Genomic DNA, 17,281 nt, shown 5'->3' on the forward strand with positions numbered 1-17,281 from the left:
GGGGGGTGGGGGGAGCGAGACAGAGCCCAAACCCCGCTAGCAAGGGGGCTGCGGGCCTGGGGAGCGGGGCGCTGGAGGCAGCAAAGCTCCAGCRCAGGGAGCAGGGACCGAGGTGCGGTCCGCCCTCGGAGCCCCTGCCCTGCTCACGCCTCCCTCTGCCCTTCTTTCTTGGCAGGCTGCCTCTGCACCGTGGGCGTCCTGACCTACGGACTGATCAACTTCAAGAGAGGCAACGTCCGCCGGTCTCAGCTGATGATGAGGGCACGTATCCTGGCCCAGGGCTTCACCTTTGCAGCCCTCTTGGGAGGCATGGTGGTCACGGCAATGAAATCTAGGAAGTGATGCCAGGCAGGCGATAAGCTGCAGCCATGASTGAGCACCTGCCAGCTCCTGCCCCCAGCGGGCAGGATGGATTCTGGCTGTGGAGTGGTTCTCGTATGAGCTCGCTGACAGACAACTGTGGTGGTTAAGCTAGTGTCAAACACGGTCTGTGTTCCCATGTGTTGGAAATGCAGCTAATACACCTCTGTTATTAACCTGAAATCTGGGCCGTGGCATTTTTTTGGTTCCTTAAGAACTCATTTTCCTAGAATGCTGGCAGACTGTGTCTCTCTAAGATTTGTTGCCATCACTGTCTGTTAAAAATTGTTTCTTTTGTAACTTGGTGGATAATGGTCTGTAGTGATACTTGGGTTTAATCAAGTGGTSCACAAACGTTTGAGAAGGGTTGGGTAGGAAGGAATAGCCCTATTAGTGGCTTGATCCTGGGAGGACAAAGTTCATATGCAGTGGATGAGTTGTTTGGAGAGCGTATATAATCCATTCAGTTGCAACATGTGGATAATAAAGTGAATTGCAGTGAGATTCTGACTGATACGGAATTGCAGAGCAGTGAGAAGGCAGAAGTGTAAACAGTATGGGAAGGAATGGGAAAAGGCATTGCTGCCTTAAAGCTGTGGTGTTGCAAGTAGGGCACAAGACGCAACTCCCTGTGAAAACAACTTGGGAACTCGGATCCCCAACATGGGGTCTGACTATGTTCTCTGGAACATGCTGRTATTTCAGCTGTTTACTGGGAAGCAAGTTCCTGCGGAACTTGCTGCTTCTCATGAACTTGAACTGACTGCTGTGCAAGTATCCTGTTCCCAAAGGGACTCAGGTTTCCTGTGTCACAACAAGTATCTTCACTGCTGGCTCAAGTCCCGCAGTCTGCGTCTAAATCATTTGGATCATATCAAGGATCTTTTGTGGGTGAGGAGAGTAGCAGGGCTCTACTTTTCTGTCCGAGGTGCAGTGCAGGAAGGAAATGGCCATCAGATTTAGTTGCTGGTCTGCTATGATTAGGTTTTGTKACCTGCTGCTAGGCTGAGCATATGATGTAATGCCTCCAACTACCCATATGCCCGGAGTATTTCCTCGATCTATGCAGAAGACTTTGCTGTTTGGGTGTCTGCCTGTCAGTACATGTGCCCAAACTCTCTCTGGCCTTTGATAATTTTAGCAAATTGCTAGGCGGACAGCTGTAATCCAGCTCTGTCATTGCAAGCTGCTCTGGAAGTCAGAGTGCAACGTAAGCTTGCCTTCATCTGCAGTCGCACGCTGGCTTGTCTCATGTCGGGTGCCAGTGGGCCTTGACAAGGAAAAGAGGGCATTGCTTGAGGGGGAAGACTTGAATGGATTGGAGCTCTTCTCACCCGCTGTGATGATCCATCATCAAAGCTGAGCAGAAATTGCTGGGTGAGTTCCACCTCAGCATTGGAGGAGCCTGGGGCTCTGCCTGCTCTGGGGAACATGTCCAAGCTGCTCTTTGGAACTGCTCCTCTTCCTTCATTCACTGTTCAGTACATCTTTCCCAGAAGAAATTCTAGTTTTGGCTACATCACTGGCACTTCCAGCTCTGGCCCACTATGGATAGGGTGTGTGTAAAACTGCTGATATGCAGCTGTCTGGGAGCTTAATCCCCTGACAGCTCTCTCAGCCTGAAGCCACTCATTCCCTTGCAGGATGGGRCCTGTGGAACAGCAGCTGCTTGGAAGATGACTGGAGGAGGCTCAGGAGCAGCTTGCCCAGTTCCACTTGGCAGGTCTTGACGARTATTGACGTACCAGTTCTGTAGGCAGAGGAGAACTACTGCCCTCCAGTCCTGCTGCTACTGCTTGTGTATGAGCCTAGAGCAAATCCCATGGCCCTGCCCCTTGCTCCCATTTTTTCCTACAGGATGCAGTTCTCCTACAGCTCTGTCCTTCCTGCAGAAGGTTTTGTAGATGTGGGTTCTTTTAAACACACAGGTATGCGTTGCTGAAGCACAAAGAAAGCAGTGACCCATAATGTCAGTTTGGAAATGTCAGTTTATTGTAATAGGTGTTTTGAACAGTCACATATACCAAAGCTGGGGGGATGTAGAACAGCTGTGGGCACTGCTTCCTGAGAGCTGGCTGTCCCTACCTGGCATGGAGAGCGTGCGGCAGCTGGGACCCTCTCTGCAAAGGAACAGCCACAGTCAGGGGGGTCCGGGGGTCTGGCTGCCTGTGAGGTCTGGAGGAGCTGTGCTCTGAGCCCATGGGAATCCCAGACAGGCTTTTTGCAGCTGAACTGGGATCTCCTGCTGGGCCAGAAGGTGGGGAGAGGCTCTTTGCCCCTGGAAGGCAGCTGGAGGTGCTTCCAGCTGCTCTGTAGTGAAAGGCAGCTGGAATCCCTACATCATCTTGCTGACTATCCATCCCATGCCATAGCAGAGCTGCATACATATGCCAGAGCAAAGAGGTTGGAGTACAAGTGATCAACCTTAATGACAAAGGGGCACAATCCCAGTATAAAGCATCAAGTTGCTTTCACCAGACCTTATTTCCCTTTCCAGCCCACTGCCAGGGACTGTGGCATCCTCCAAACCAGGCAGGCAGTGCCAGGGGCACTGCTGAGCCGCACAGGCTCTGCCTCGCAGATCTGGGCTGTGAAGGCTGCAGGAGCAGGGCTGATGACCTTGCCTGGTAGARCTGGAGACCTCCATGTACTTGCTTTACAGGCTGAACAGGGCTCTGCAGTGAGGCTGAGACAAATTGTTTATGGGTTTTTTCCTCTGGGTTACTGCTTCCTCAAGGGGCTGGTTACAGCCCTCCCCAAACCCACAGTGAGCTGGGCAGTAGAGCCCTAGCTCAGGACTGCTCTGCAGCAGGGTGGAAGTGCATCTGCCCACCCCGCTTTTGCTATTCAGCACAGCACTGATTTTACAGATTCCCAAGGCTGGGCCTCAGAACTGGAGAAGACAGAGCCAAGCAGGGAAGGGAAAGCAGGTCCTTGGGCTAGAGAAGCTGCCTTAGTAGGAGGGGAGCAGGAGCGAAGCATCTCTGCTCGCTGCCTTAGGTGTGTAAATCTGGTGTGTGTGGGGGGGGGGAGGCAGGGCAGAACTGCCCAATCTTGCTCTGGGCCTCCTGAGTTAGAGGGCTGGAGGCCTGACCTTTTACCACAAGTGGACTTTCCTACCTGCTTCCCTGCAGCCACACAGCCTCCCACTCCCCTCCAGATAATGGAGGAAGGAGCAGAGCACACCTGATGGCCCCCAAGCATCCTCCCAACATCAGCAGCCTTTGGACAGAAAACACCTTGCACACTCGCCCTCTTGGCTCCTTCCCCAAGGCCTGCACTACAGTGCTAACTGCCAGCAGCAGACCCAGAGCAAGGATGGGACTCCCAACGTTGCAATTGCTGCTGTGAGCCTCTTAGCCCTCTGGGTGCACAGAGAGCTCTCCACGCTGGGGAGAGCACTGCTGTGCTGAGTGCTGGCACCCATCCTGGTGCCCATACTTACCTTCCTCACTCCCACTGTCCCAGTAGCATCACGCTGCTGTCACACTCCCAGTGGGACCTTGCAGTGTGGAGCCAAAAGTCAGCGCTGTTCTTCCACCATTTCAGCCCTGTAGCCAGCTCTGCTCCAAACCCCACAGCAAAGGCAGGCTGGAGCCCAGCTTCCCCCTAGGGATTGCTGCTTCAGAACCAGGACCCAGACCCAGACACAGGACTGTCATACTTCAGGCAGCCCAGCACCAGGATGGCGTGGTGCAGGAAGCAGGCAGGTTCGTTCCCAGCCTCTGAGCACTGCTCTGGGTGTGAGGTGGGGAGCACAGGAACCCCAGCGACTCCCCATCTCTCTGAGMCAGGCCCTGGACATGACCTCCCCACAGAGTGCAGGCTGTAGGYGCCCCCACTAACTCAGCTCTGCCACTTAGTGTTGCTTCCCAGGGAAATGCCACAGTAATAAATAAGTGTAAAAAGAGACCAATGCACCTTTTAAGCAAAGGAAAACCATGGGGAGAGTTACAACTGGAGACTCGAGCACAGCCGAGGTGCACGCCAGGGAGCAGGGGGGCGGGCAGGGCAAGGACCCCTCGCGGGCTGGCCCCGTAAAGCCACCGGTCCCGACGAGCCTGGCCGTGCTCTTGGCTGTGCCAGGCAGCAGCTAGCGGGACAGGGGTGTCTGTTTGAGGGAGATGAGCACTGAGCGCATCCGCGAGACATCCTTGCTCTGCTTGCTGCTCTTGGGGTTGAAATCACAGAGCTGGGCCACCTTCTCCCACTCAGAGCCTGGGGCTTCCTCCTTGGACTCCTTCAGGAACGCTTCCTCCGAGGCCCTGCAGAGATGTTGAGGGTTGTCACTGGCAGAACCCTTTCCAAAGAGACCCTTCCCTCTGCCTGGGAACCCCTATGTCTTAATTCCCAGTCCCATCGCTCCAGGCCATGAGCTCAGCTTCCTCCAGGATCCGGAGGCCCCCAAGGTGCTCAAGGCTGCTGCAGGCTGCACTCACCCAAGACAGCATTCATCCAGGTCCCTGCCTGCTCCCAAGACTCCTCTGCCCCGGGGCTGTCCCCCTAGAGGCACAAAACCCCATGGCTTTGCCTCTTCAACCAGGCCCCACAGGGGCATTTTCAAGAGCTCCACTTGCCTTCTAAGACTGCAGCATTCRGAGACGCTCAGCAGTACTGCCCTCCCACCAGGGCCCTCATGGGAGCCCAGTACCTCCCAGCATCGCTCCTTCCCTTGGCTGAGAGCCAAAGTGCCGGGGCCAGGACCCCTGGACCTTGTGGGGCAGGATATGGTCTGTAGGAGGCACATACACATAGCCAATCACATCGGCGTCCGGCTGCTGGTAAAAGGCTTTGTCAGCGATCCTAGCCCCCGAGGCGCAGATAGAGAGAGAGCGCAGAGCAGACAGGCAGGCAGAGGGTTAGAGAGAGAGAAACAGAGAGGGGGTTAGCGTCCTCCACAGAGCGCAGTCGACTCATCATGGTAAACAGAGCACCGGAAAAACCTGCCACCGATGATAGGGCTGCACAGGAACAGTGCCCCAACCTTGCCCCAGCGTAAGGCCTAGCAGTAGTCCAACGTTCAGCTGGGCCCAGGGCAGCTTGGCACAGCTACTGGAGCCACTCAAAGCACTGGGGCTTCTTCCCCTGCCTGGCAGAGCTACCTCTTTGCAGGGCTGGGTTCCACTGTGGGGACAGGGGACCCCCAGACATCCCACGCTGCTCAGCAGCTCTCTCCAAACCCTCAGTGGCCTCAGCCCTACTGGCCGCGCTGACTCCCACATACCTGTTGTTTGCGCGGTTCTTCTCCATCTGCTCATTCTGACGCAGGTTCCACTCCTCCAGGTCCCTCTTGGCCTTCTCGCGCCATTCCTGTTCAGTCACTTTTGATGCCGCGTCTAACACCAGGGCCAGACAGAAAGATTTCATCAGACAGATGGGCACCCTTCTGGTTCTGCTGGGCACCTCCTCAGCAGGGAGGACAGCTGCAGATCTCCAGCCCAGGCCTGTCTCCATTCCCCACTAAAGTATATTTCTGCCAAGATCACAGAATCATTAAGGTTGGAAGGGACCTCTGGAGATCATCTAACTCAACCTCCCAAAGATTCTGTGGTGCTGGTTCCACTGGGGCTTGAACCCAGGACCTTCAGCATGTAAAGCAGATGTGATAACCAGTGCCCTATCCCTCTACCCAAAGCACTGTCTCAAATGCATTGCTGCCTCTAAGGGCAGCATATTGTTGGAAGGGATATCCATATGGTGGGAGGCACCAAACARCTCTCTGGGGGGCAGCAAGTTGGCTGCCAGTTGAGGGTCCCCAAAGGCCCCAACTGCCACATCACAAGGTGCCATGAGGGKGGCCACATGGCTTTGCATCTCACCTAGCTCCTCCAGCCGCTTCTTCTGTTCCTCTCTCCATTTGCGGATGCTCTCAGGCTCCTGGGTCAGCCGGTCAGCCTTGGCTATGGCTGCATAAGCATCTGTGGGGCCGTTGGACTCCTGCAGGACATAATTGCCTCACTGTCAGCATCAGCTTCTCCTGCAGCCCAGTTCAGCCACCTCAAAGGGCTGGCACCRCAGGACAGGGCTCTGCGGTCCGAGCACTGAGGCAGGCTGAAACGGGTGGTGGGAACGGTGACAGCCCTCCACACAGCAGCCCCGGGCGTCCAGCACAGTGTGCCYGCAGCACCACTCAGTCTGCCGTCCCCGCTCCCAGCCCCGGGGCCCAGGCCCCGCCAGACGGCAGGACTCACCAGCCGCCCTCTCCTCGGCTGGCTGCTCGCTGCCAACATGCCGCCCGGCTCCGCCGCACGCCCTGGGCACACAACGGCCTGGCAGCTTCGTGGCATCGCGCCCGCGGCCCCCCGGCCTCACTGTGAGGTCACAGCGCCGGACTTCCACAGCGGCCCCAAGAAGGGGCATCATCGCAGGTCTGGCAGTTTGGCCACCGCAGACTGGAAGAGCCCAGGYGAGCAGCAGGGCCCCAGGGAGACACCACTCTGTGCCTGGAGACTGACAGGCTCCTCGGAGCGAGGTGCTGCTCTCTGTAACTCTCCCCCGCCCAAGCCCAGCCTCCTGCTCTGCCCATATCAGCACCTCTCCTAACCCCTGCTGCTGGTCAGGATGCCCAGCCCTATGCTAAGCTCACTGATGGGATTACAACTCTCCTCCAAGATCTCCAAATCTAATTAAGTTTGTCCCGTCTCTGATGCGATTATCATCCTGTAAACTAAGCACAGGCAACACACATGCCATAGCCTTTGGCACTGAGTGGCGTGAAAAGCTTGTCAGCTTCTGGCACCGCTTCTCCTGTAGCCACCATAGCTGGACTTAAAGCTCCCACAAGGAGCTGAGACCCAGTCAGGAGGCCCCCTGAAACACCCTTAGCCATGGAGCAAGTGGGTTTAATGACAGATGTTGCCAGGGCTCTGCAGCAAGACCACTGCCATGTGCCAGCAAGGAGGGTTCCCCACAACAACTCCATCTTGGCTCTGGACTCTACCAAGAGATACTCCTGACTGTTCCAGAGGCCTCCAGGAGCTAGTCAAGCTGGAGAGAGGAGGCTTTTGTGGGGAATGGAGGATTTCTCCAGGTTTGTCATCTACTTTTAGGATCCAGGCATTCCTTCAAGGCACAGCCCACCTGCAAACAGATTTGGGGCAAGTTGGGGCAAAGTCAGAAGAGGATCAGGCTGGTTCTGCCCATCCCAAAGTCTCTAATTCCCGATTCTGGGGCACAGCAGAGGGGACCAGACCTTTTCTTTCACACAGAGGTGAGAATAGAGCAGCCAGGACTCCCTCACGTGAGACCCAGACTTTCCCAGGAGTGCTACAGTTGATCTGGGCTGGATAGCAAAGTCCGAACAATCCTATGTGGGGCACTGGATGGCTGGCCCCATACACACCTAATTCCCCTTAGCACCATGGACCAGGGAAAGGGGCTGAGCTCTCACCTGAAAGACATCTCCATTGACAGTGGCTCCTCCATTCTGGAAACCAGCTAGAAAGGAAGGAAGAGAAAAACAGTTACGGCAGCTGCAGGTGACCCCACAGGGGCCGGTGTTCATGAACCGGCAGCAAGTCAGTTCATGAGGGATATGACTTTGCTGTTTCCAGTCCAGCACACCCATCCACAACAGCCTTCCATACATGGGCCAGAGACTGAAGACCCCTCGGCTGGTCAGAGCAATGGACACCAGCTAAGCTACATGCTAGAGCTCAAGCAGAGACCAGTAAGGTCTCCGTGTCCAGAGGAGGACATGTTCCCAGCCTAATTGGCTCCACCTGTACCTAACAGGATCCCAAATCCCTGTCTTTCCCAAACAGAGCAGAGCCCAGCTCTGACAGCACAGCCCACCCTGCCCATCCCAGGCTCCTCACCCCACGCTGCCTGCTGAGGACAGCAAGGGGAAGGGGAAGTGCACTGTCTGCACTAGTGGCAGAGCCACTAACCCAGCAAATCCTCCCTGGCCTGCTGCTGTATGGTACCTGGGGTCTCCTTCCACCCTCAAGGGTGCTCAGAGCTGAGTCCAGTGGTCTCCTGTCCCTGGTGGGATTCAGCCAGCACCTCTCTCCCTTCTAGACAAGTCTCCCTGGGCATTTATGTCTTTATGGTGTTTTCACTGGTGTTTTATCTTATCTGGAGATTAGGGTGATTGTTCAAGGCACGGGGCTGGATACAGGCAGGTACTTTGACTGTAGAAAGACAACCTGAGTAAATCCCAACCTGCAAATGGCCAGGCAGAGGTTGCCTACGGACACCGACTGGTGGCCCCGCAGCCATCAGCTAAGTCCCAGCAGAAACAGGGCCTGCGACAGGAAGGCAAACATGCCAGGAACAGAGCCCACAGAGACACTGCAGTGCACTCTGTGAGCAGGGAGGAGCGCAGGCGTGCACATCAAGGTCCTCAAGAGCCTGCCTGAGGAACACGCACAAGACTAGCTACAACATTTGGGCTAGGAACGAGGCACTGCTGATGCCCATGGCTCCAGTACATCATCACCTCCCTCCCAGCACCAGAGAACACCCCGAGAGCTGCACACCAGGGCCACAGGATTTGCCCCATAGGGGCTCTCCACTGCACTGCAGAGAAGAAGCTTTGCAGGAGGCAGACTCCAGGCCCTGAGCTCTCGACAGGGATGTCCAGGCCAGCCAGGGGCATGGGCAGGCACACAGCCAGAGCGCACTTCTGGAGCAGCCCAGCAAGTGCCCTCCCTACAGCGTTGGCCCTACAGCTTCGGCTACACCCAGCTTCAGCCTGTCTGACTGCATTTGCTGCCACAGCTGCCAACACCTTTCTGGGTCCCAGACGCAACTCCACGGCCCTGCTTCTGGGGAGGTGAATGGCCACCCCGCGGGCAGCACCAGAGGGCCCTGCAGGCCTGCCAGGTGAAAGAGCCAAGAGGACTGTGGCAGCAGTGGGGCCCAAATGGAGGCATCAGATCACAACTGGCACATTCTACTTCCAGAAGCTGAGGCACTAATGTTTCTACTGGAAATGCCTTCCATTTTGCACCGCTTTGGTACTCTCTGGTCTCTGGGCCAGTGGGACCAGCTGCCCAGCCCCACCTGGACAGCTCGCTGTCCCCCAGTCCCACCTGGATCCCCCTCACCCTGCCCCAGCCAGGCGGACTGAGACATAAGAAGGCAGAAGAGGGGTGTCCAGCCTGGGGAACCGAGCCTGACACAAAGAAAGAATCGCCCCACAGCAGGCAAGCCCACGCTCAAGGGTCACCCCACATCCTGAGGTTCAAGAGCAGGGAACCTCAAGCTCTGGGAAGCCATGCGCCCCCCCCCCCCCCAGCCCCTGGGGAGTCATTACTGGGATGCAGAGGTGGTCCATAGGGGGGACCCCACTGCCTGCCCCTGGGGGTGCAACATGAATCCAGCACACACGGGTCCCCATCACCCACCGAGGGTACCACGCACCCCACGAGTGAGCCCAATTCAGCAAGCAGCAGGGGTACAGCCTAGGGATGACCCCGCTCTGCCCGTGGGGGTGCAGATCGGAGGGCGGCCCCACACCTCCCCACTGTACTTCAGATCCCCCAGTCCAGGGACAGATCTTCCCTCACACCCACGAAGGGTGCAGCCCGGGGGGGGGAACCCTCTCCGGGCCCAGGGGAAGCAGCCCAGGGGCGGATCCTCCTTCAAGCCCATGGGGATTGCGGCCGGGGCAGGGCGACCGGGGCCGCAGCCCGGAGCACCCCGCGGCCCCCGGCCGTGCCGGCCCGGCGCGGCGCGGCGCTCACCCGGTTCCGGCGGGGCCGAGGCCGCGGCCGCTTCGCCGTCGGTCGGCCCGAAGCCCTCGTCGTTCTCGATGCCCGCGATCTCGCTCTCCTGCTGGGCCAGGAAGGCGGCGGCCGGGTCCTCCTCGGCGGCGGCGGCCTCGGACGAGGAGAAGAAGCCGAAGTCGTCGGCCATGGCGCCCCCCCACCCGGCTCCGGCTGCGGCTGCAGGCGCGGCGCGGCCCAGGCGGAGCTGTCACTGCGGCGGCGGCGGGGCCGGCGGCTGACATCAGCGGCGGGGCGGGCCCGGCGGGGCCGCGCACCCGGCACCCGGCCCGCCCGCGGCCCCGGCAGTGCCCTGCCGGTGTGGGGGGCCGCCTTGGGGGGGAGGAGGACTTGGGCCCGGGGCGGCTCCGGGCCGCTCCCCGTCTTCTGCCCCGGGACTCGCGCCCTCCTGCAGGGCCAGGAGCCCCCCCGGCCTGCCTGCAGCGGCTGCATCGCCACACGCTCGGTTTTCGCCCTTCTCGTTTCAGCGTGGGCCCCGCTGCCGGCCGCCCCGCACCTGCCATCTTGGTTGGGACCCCCCCCCCCCCGGCCCGCCATGTTGGGTGGGGCACTGCTTGTGGACGGGTGTCCTCGGAGAGCTGCAGATACTTGCACCAAAGCGAGCCGGTGGCTGAAGGACCAACCGACTGGCCGACAAGCCAGCGCTCCGGCCTRCGGGCTCCGCCACGGCTCCCCCCTTCCCACCCCGGGCGGCAGGCGTCAGCCCGCGGCCGCCAGCCTTGGCCGAGCGCGGCTCGCACGGCCACAGAGTAGCAGGCCTGAGGCAGCCCCTCCTCGGCCGTCTCCGGAAATGCCCGAGCGGCTTTCGGAACTCTTCGGAACTCCTCGTGTGCCAATCGGGAGCACCCGAGCGAGTCGGGCCTGCGAGCCCTTCGGATGGGGATCGGGCATTTCCGGAGATCTCCGAGAGCGCTTCGGCCATCYCCGGAACGCGGCCGAGTATTTCCGGCTGTGGCCGAGAAACGGCTGTTGGGTTGCCAGTCGCGCGCGCGGGCGCGCGCGCCCCTAGAGCCGGGGCGGAAGTGCGGGTGGCGACGTCAGTTCCGGAGAGTGACGGAGCGGCGGGTCAGAGGCAGCAGGAAAATGGCGGCACCTGAGGAGCGGGAGCTGACGGCGGAGCAGACCGAGAAGCTGCTGCAGTTCCAGGTGCCGCGCCGGGAGGGCACCGGGCTGCGCCAGAGGGAGCAGCGGGACGGCGTGCGAGCGCGGAGCGGCCGGGCCAGCGTGCTGACCTGCCCCCGGCCGGGAGGGGGGGTCGAGGGGAGCCTGCAGAGCCGCGGCGAGCCCCGCCCGGAGCGGGCCCGTCGGGGAGCGGGGCGGAGAAGGAGAGCCCCACGGGCCCGGCTCGGGCCGGGGCAGGGGTGTCCGCCGCGCTGGGCGAGCGGGCCGCCTCCCGGCAGGTGGGGAGCCCCTGCGGCGTGGGGCTGGGGCTGCTCGCGCTCTCGCGGGCCGCCGCACTGAGGGTCGGCCGGCGCTCTGCGCGCTTCACGAAGAGTGGGGTCTGTCATCCTGATTTGGAAGGCAGGAGGTGACTGGTGAATAAACCCCGTTACCTCTGTACGGAGAAAACTTCTCTGTGTGTTCTGGCCATTTTAATTACCTAGTCTGAAAAATTCCCCCTGTTAGTGCTGGTGAATGCAAAACCCTTCCTGGTGTGTGAAGAGGACTGGCCAGTGAGTTTCTGTAGAATGTGATTTCTTACAAAATTTTTCCTCACCCTCATGATTGGATAATAGATGGCTACTGGGGGAAGGCCACTGGAGACCGTATTGATTTAATCTCACTATCTGCTGCATAACACAGGCTGAGTGACTTAACCTTTGGTTTGCCAAGTCCATGGGGCTGTGCAGCAGTCAAATAACTATAAGAAAATTTGCTTTTTGGGGGGACGGGGAAAGGGGAGAAAACTGTGTTGCAGTCAGAGTTGAAATACTTCAAGCTGCTCAGTGGAAAGTAATTAAACTGTTACTGACCAATGAAAATTGTAATCAGGTGTCTTGTGTTTGTTTCTGAATAGCAGGGAAGTGCATGCAGTTTCTTGATCACTTATTTTTCCTCCAACAAATGTAGTCTCAAGGATGTTTTGTCTAATTTATTCCTTCATGTTCAGTTCATCTTAGGAATATGCTTTGCTTTTTTCAGTGCAACATAACTGTAGAGTTACAGTGCTTAAAGGGATTTCAAAATCATCCAGTCCTGCCTCCCACTGCTGAAATAGGAGCAGATATTCCTGGTCGTTCCAGGCAGATATTTGCCTAGCCTTTCTATTTGACACCTCTAAACAAGGGGATTCAACAACCTCCTGAAGTAAAGTACTACAGTGCTTCTCCATGGTTAACTTTTTGCTGATACCCYCATCTGAATCTGTACTATAATTTAAGCTGATTGGACAGTTTTCACTTAGTCAGATGTTTGTGAATAGCATTAACAATTGCTTTCCCATTGCCACCATTTCCCTGGTAAGTGTGTGAGGTTTAAGAGACTGATTCGTGCCACATGTCATTGTTAATGTATATGCAAAAATCAACTTTGGGATCTATTTTCCTCAATGTAAGATATTACARTACTTACTTATGTTGAATCTGGACAGATAGGACCAACTGCACTCACTGGTTTCACTGCTGCTATTTTCAAATCCCTGAGGGCAGCAGTGGAACTGTTAGGAATTGCGTCTATTTCCTAAGGGTACCTGGTGCTGCTGTGAGTAGCAGGTTAGGGTGCTGGAAGTGTCTGAGAGGGGAGGGAGAAAGATTCAGAAGGGGAGCTCTGTGCATTAGCACAGCTTTCTTGTGAGCTCTGGTTTGAAACGGGGGGAGGGACCAGAGGGAGAAGCTCCTAGGAATAAGCTTTGCAGTTAAAAGACAGCTGTTGACCAGAGCCTGATATGGAAGATGTAATGTAGAAGGCTTCAGTGCCAGGAACCTCTCATTCATCTATGGCCTAGGCTACACAAGATTAGCTTTTCACCAGGATTGTGCTGAGGACTGACCTCACTGGTGATGTCCGTTTCCTGTGTTATCATTAAACCTGGCTGAAAGGTGCTCAGGTATGCAGTTCTGCTTGTTGCTCTGGAATGAGGGGGTAAATTGGTCCATCTGGAACAGTTTTTGTTTCCTTTAGCTGTCTGAGAAACTCTGGATTCTTTTACATAGCATGTGCTGTTTGGAGAAGACTTATGTCTTGCTAAAGTCATTTATACACTGCTGTTGTTGCAAAGCACACAGAAAACTGCAAAGGTTTCAGGGATTCGCAGCCTCTTGGCAGGGGGCACTTTCACTATGTTCTAAAAGGTTGCTTTAGGCTTTCATTGTGATGCACAATCATAATTAATTTTTGCAGTATTCTGCAGCTACAAAGCATTATGCTTCCACAAAAAGCATACCACTACAGTGTAAATAAAGCAGGGAAATATATTAGGAAGGGAGTGTGGATAACCAACGTAGCAGAAAGTCCTCAATAGCATTTTAGTTAAATGGAGAAGGAAGCAGAARAAGATGGAGCTAGAGCTGTAGACTGGCATTTACCCAGTAAATAGCTGTTCTGATTGAAGATACCATAGTCTTTGACTGTTTATCCTACCTCTGCTGGAAATGGCTGCTTCTCAGGTAGAGTTGTAAATGCCTGTTATCCTGTTCCTGGCCCAAGTTAGCTGGGTTTCTGTAGAGTTTAAATACATACTGGGCATTAATCCTGTTGATGTTTGCCTGGCATGTTTGGGAGTGCTCATATAAACAGCTCTGCTGACAAAACTGTGGAAGTGGCAGGTTTTTTTCCTGCACAAAGGGCTGGAATAGCACTGTTATCTACCACTGGTGTGATAGGTTAATCGGGAGACCGGGACATACAAATATGGGGAGATAATTGGGATAAATATGAAACAAATGCAACAAAAAGCTCTCCTGCATGCTTTCAGACTCCAATTTGCTGCTGGCTAATCTGAATGGGTAAAAGCATTTAAATTTTTCATCTGTCAAGACTTGGCTGCTTGACATCTGTAGGGAGAAACTGGATGTGAATAGCTTAAGAAAGCTGTGGAGATGTGATTCTATTTGAGAGACAGAAGAAACAGCAAAGCAGCTTTTGTATGAGCTCATCATTGATCTGTGCCTGTTATATTTGAGCTGGTATCTATCGTAGTTGTTATATGCTAATCTAAAGCAATGTAATGTTTGTAAAGGAGGGAAAAAGTTAGCACTCCTGATAACCATTTCTAACTTCAACAGGGGAAAATGGAACACTCAGGGCAGAAAACCTCTCTAGCTGAAAGAGGCTGGAGGAAATAAGACTCTCTAAGCAGCTTTTCTATGTAGTGCATTGCATATTGATCAAAATATTGTAAATGCATTTGTTTTAATGCTTGGAGAAACTCTAGTGGTAGTGGGGGGTCCCCTCCCCCAACTCCTCCCTTCCTGAAGTCAGATGTTCTTTACTCCTGGAAACGTAATTCTCTGGAATTTGGCAGTGGGTTTGGAATTAAGAACAGCACCAGTTAGTGTGTGGCTTTGCATCTTTTATGCTATTTTTCAATGCATGAATCTATCTGGAGAGGGAACAATTTCATAAGTTCAGTTTACAGACTTTCTCTACTTGAGCATGTTTCTTTGGCCTTTAAAATGTGGAATTGCACTTTCCACTACTTCAGTATTAAGACTTCAGCATTCTAAGCAGCCTCTCAGAGGTGAGATAATTACCTAAAACCAGCTTCAATATGTTTTGGGAGGATGCGCCACTTCATAAGAATGGTGTTTGAGAAGGCAGTGTTGAATATTTCTGGCTTCTGTGTGCTTACTATTTTGTTTTCTAAAGATTATTATTCAGTTTAGATCTGCATTTATTTGGAGGTTTCCATTTAAGAACATGCTAGTTTACTGGAATTAGTTTTATTTTTATCTACAGTGGACTTTATCTTTTTATTTACTGTGTCAATGTAAGATGTGGTCTCTGAGGTGTGTAACTGGTGGCYGAAAGCGAGCAGGAAGCTAGTAGTTGGTGATTGGATTTGAAGATGCTGTTTATTCTATTAGAGGAAATTAAGAATATGCTCATTTGTCTTGTTTGAATAATGCAGTTGACAGAATGGCCACAAGATTCATCAGAAATGCTGCAATTTGGAAGGTGGAAATTACATGTTGCTTCAATTTTCTAGCCTGGTTCTGTGGCTAAGATGAAGTAGTAGCCATAGGAGGTGCTGAAATAATGATATAAGTAGTTGTTGAGTGTTAATGAACAGTATCAGTGTTTACCAGGAAGTATCGTGTAAACTGGCAGTTGAACTATCTTCAACTATCAGTTGAGCTGTTCYGCTCCTTATTGACTGCAAGTTATTCTGAAAATAAGTGTCTTTCAGAACATCTGGGAACTGTAGTGTTTCTCTGGCATCTGGGTGGCTTTATTACTGTTTCTGTTATTGAGAGCAACTGTATCAAGATGTTAAGGAAAGCATAAATCTAATCTACCTACACTGAAAAGTGCCATTGTAGAAGTGTGTGAGATCTGACCAGTGCTGTACCTKTCATTGTGTAATGACCATTGAAACAGTGAAGTTAGCTGATTTGTAGTTTGTCTCTGTGAAGGTCAGTAGATSTTGAAAATACTGCAGAGATTCAATGCTCATTAAATGCTTGCTGATAGTTATATACCGCTGTTACTTTAGCTTCTTTCTGACATAAAACTGCTACTGCATTTTGCATAATTTAAAAAAGGAGAGACTGTTCARTCATAAAGCCCTGTTAATAGTGCCTAGCAATAGTTCTTATCTTTAGAGACAAAGGTGTGAATGAGTATTTGAATTGTTTAAATTTGCAAACACTAGCAGAGTTTCTGGGATGTTAAGGAACAGCGATCAGAAGACTTGCAATGCAGGTATTTCAAAGATGTAAGACTCCATTGTAAAATTAAATGATTAAACAAATCATAGATGCCTTTTTAAAAGATGTCCTTTTAGGAGGACAGTTACGGGTTTTCTGTAGAGGTTCRGGATTTAAAAAATCAGACTACAAAAATTTTGCTCCAACAAATCTTGTAAGATCTGTAAGCTAAATGCTAATAATGAAACTGGCTAAGCTAAAGTATTCTGGTAGCAAAAGCTAAATTCACCAAGCTTCATTTTTTCTATGAAATTCATCTGAAGTAGAGTGTTCCAATGCAATGCGTGCTGCAGGCTTACTTTTTAATAAATATTTATGCACCATTGGGCAGCAACTGAATCTTTCTATTAAATGGCTATAATCACCAGGTTAATCTCACTAACACTTTGAAGCGTCCAACTCTGTGCAGCAGATTGGGGAGAGGTATTGGAGACCAGATTGGGTAGAAATCAGAAGAGACTTTATAAGAAAGAAACCAAGAAGTACTCAAAAGTAGCAGAATCATCACTTGAACCCAGATCTTGAATAAGGTGTTTGTCCACGTGTGAGTGCAGAGTGGAGATAGCATGTGGAACATCTGGACAGGAAGGTGAGGTGAAGGAGTGGAATAGATGTTCTACCATTTTTCAGTACAGAAATTAAAATTGCAATTCAGTGCATTCTGAAATGGTCAGCTAACACTTGTCAGTCAAAACTTGTCAGGACAGCCTGACAGCCTTTTAAATTAGTCAAGAAACTGGRGGAGACTGCAAGCAAAATCAAATGGGAGTGCTAACAATAGACTGGAGCAGAAGGTGTAGTAGAGGCTGCCCAAAAGGACTGATATTAAGTTAGTGCTGTGTTCTAATCATCACAAGGTGCTTCCTGCAGAAAAACAGTGCTGTACTAGATGGCAGATGTGGGGAGAAAAGTTTCCTAGGTTTTCACTGAGCTCCTGCAAGGCTCAGAACTTCAAAACCTGCATAAAGGAGACTATAGAACTGGCAGTGGAAGAATAGGCAAGGCTCTTGGGTAGTTTGGTTAAYATAACTTCTGCAGCTCAGCGGGCTTCACCTGTTGTAACATGTAGCAACCCAACTGTGTATGCACGCATGGCTTGAGGAAAGCATGTACTTAATTTCTCAGTTCTGGTCCCTGAGCAAGTGAGGGGGGTGAATCCTCCTCTTCTATTAAACCACCCAGCTAGAGACCAATTCATGACCTAGGAGGTGTCTTGAGATCTCCATCAGGTCAGAACAAGAAGCCTTGTATCTGGAGTTGCCTTGTTACAAATGACCTTGCTGGAGAAATTGTCATATCTTGCCAATGTTCTTGTATCATGGG

The 17,281-nt window shown here is 53.2% G+C and overlaps 3 protein-coding genes across 4 annotated transcripts in view; 2 read left to right on the plus strand and 1 right to left on the minus strand.

Annotated features, from left to right (window-relative positions):
- The window catches only part of HIGD2A (HIG1 hypoxia inducible domain family member 2A), a 1,576-nt gene extending 1,033 nt beyond the window's left edge, over nt 1-543 (plus strand). Inside the window, exon 2 of the mRNA XM_085317831.1 lies at nt 41-543. Coding sequence (XP_085173957.1) covers nt 41-342 — 302 coding nt within the window. The 3' untranslated portion in view covers nt 343-543. The remainder of the gene's footprint in view (nt 1-40) is intronic.
- Nucleotides 544-4,262: 3,719 nt separating this feature from the next.
- On the minus strand, nt 4,263-10,314 carry CLTB (clathrin light chain B). Of its 2 annotated transcripts, XM_085317975.1 has the most exons (6): nt 10,050-10,314; nt 7,751-7,797; nt 6,180-6,297; nt 5,585-5,696; nt 5,110-5,163; nt 4,263-4,625 (listed from the first exon to the last, which is right to left on the minus strand). In XM_085317975.1, the coding sequence occupies exons 1-6, from the start codon at nt 10,219-10,221 to the stop codon at nt 4,454-4,456; spliced, it is 675 nt and encodes a 224-aa protein (XP_085174101.1). In that variant the 5' UTR covers nt 10,222-10,314; the 3' UTR covers nt 4,263-4,453. The 2 variants fall into 2 exon arrangements, with proteins under 2 accessions (XP_085174101.1, XP_085174102.1); XM_085317976.1 differs by lacking the exon at nt 5,110-5,163 and having other exon boundaries at nt 10,050-10,312.
- Nucleotides 10,315-11,130: 816 nt separating this feature from the next.
- FAF2 (Fas associated factor family member 2) overlaps nt 11,131-17,281 on the plus strand; it is a 16,004-nt gene continuing 9,853 nt past the window's right edge. Inside the window, exon 1 of the mRNA XM_085317977.1 lies at nt 11,131-11,237. Coding sequence (XP_085174103.1) covers nt 11,175-11,237 — 63 coding nt within the window. The 5' untranslated portion in view covers nt 11,131-11,174. The remainder of the gene's footprint in view (nt 11,238-17,281) is intronic.

The sequence above is a fragment of the Rhea americana genome, unplaced genomic scaffold (genome assembly GCF_003343005.1).
Source record: "Rhea americana isolate MKP2758 unplaced genomic scaffold, rheAme1 scaffold_51, whole genome shotgun sequence".
Taxonomy (NCBI): domain Eukaryota; kingdom Metazoa; phylum Chordata; class Aves; order Rheiformes; family Rheidae; genus Rhea; species Rhea americana.

Excerpts from the sequence above, each read along its gene's own strand:
- CLTB (XM_085317975.1), bottom strand. The coding sequence starts at position 10,221 with ATGGCCGACGACTTCGGCTTCTTCTCCTCGTCCGAGGCCGCCGCCGCC. Across the intron at positions 7,798-10,049 it reads CTCGGCCCCGCCGGAACCGG|CTGGTTTCCAGAATGGAGGA; the intron begins GTGAGCGCCGCG and ends CTTCCTTTCTAG. Across the intron at positions 4,626-5,109 it reads GCCGATGTGATTGGCTATGT|GGCCTCGGAGGAAGCGTTCC; the intron begins GTATGTGCCTCC and ends ACATCTCTGCAG.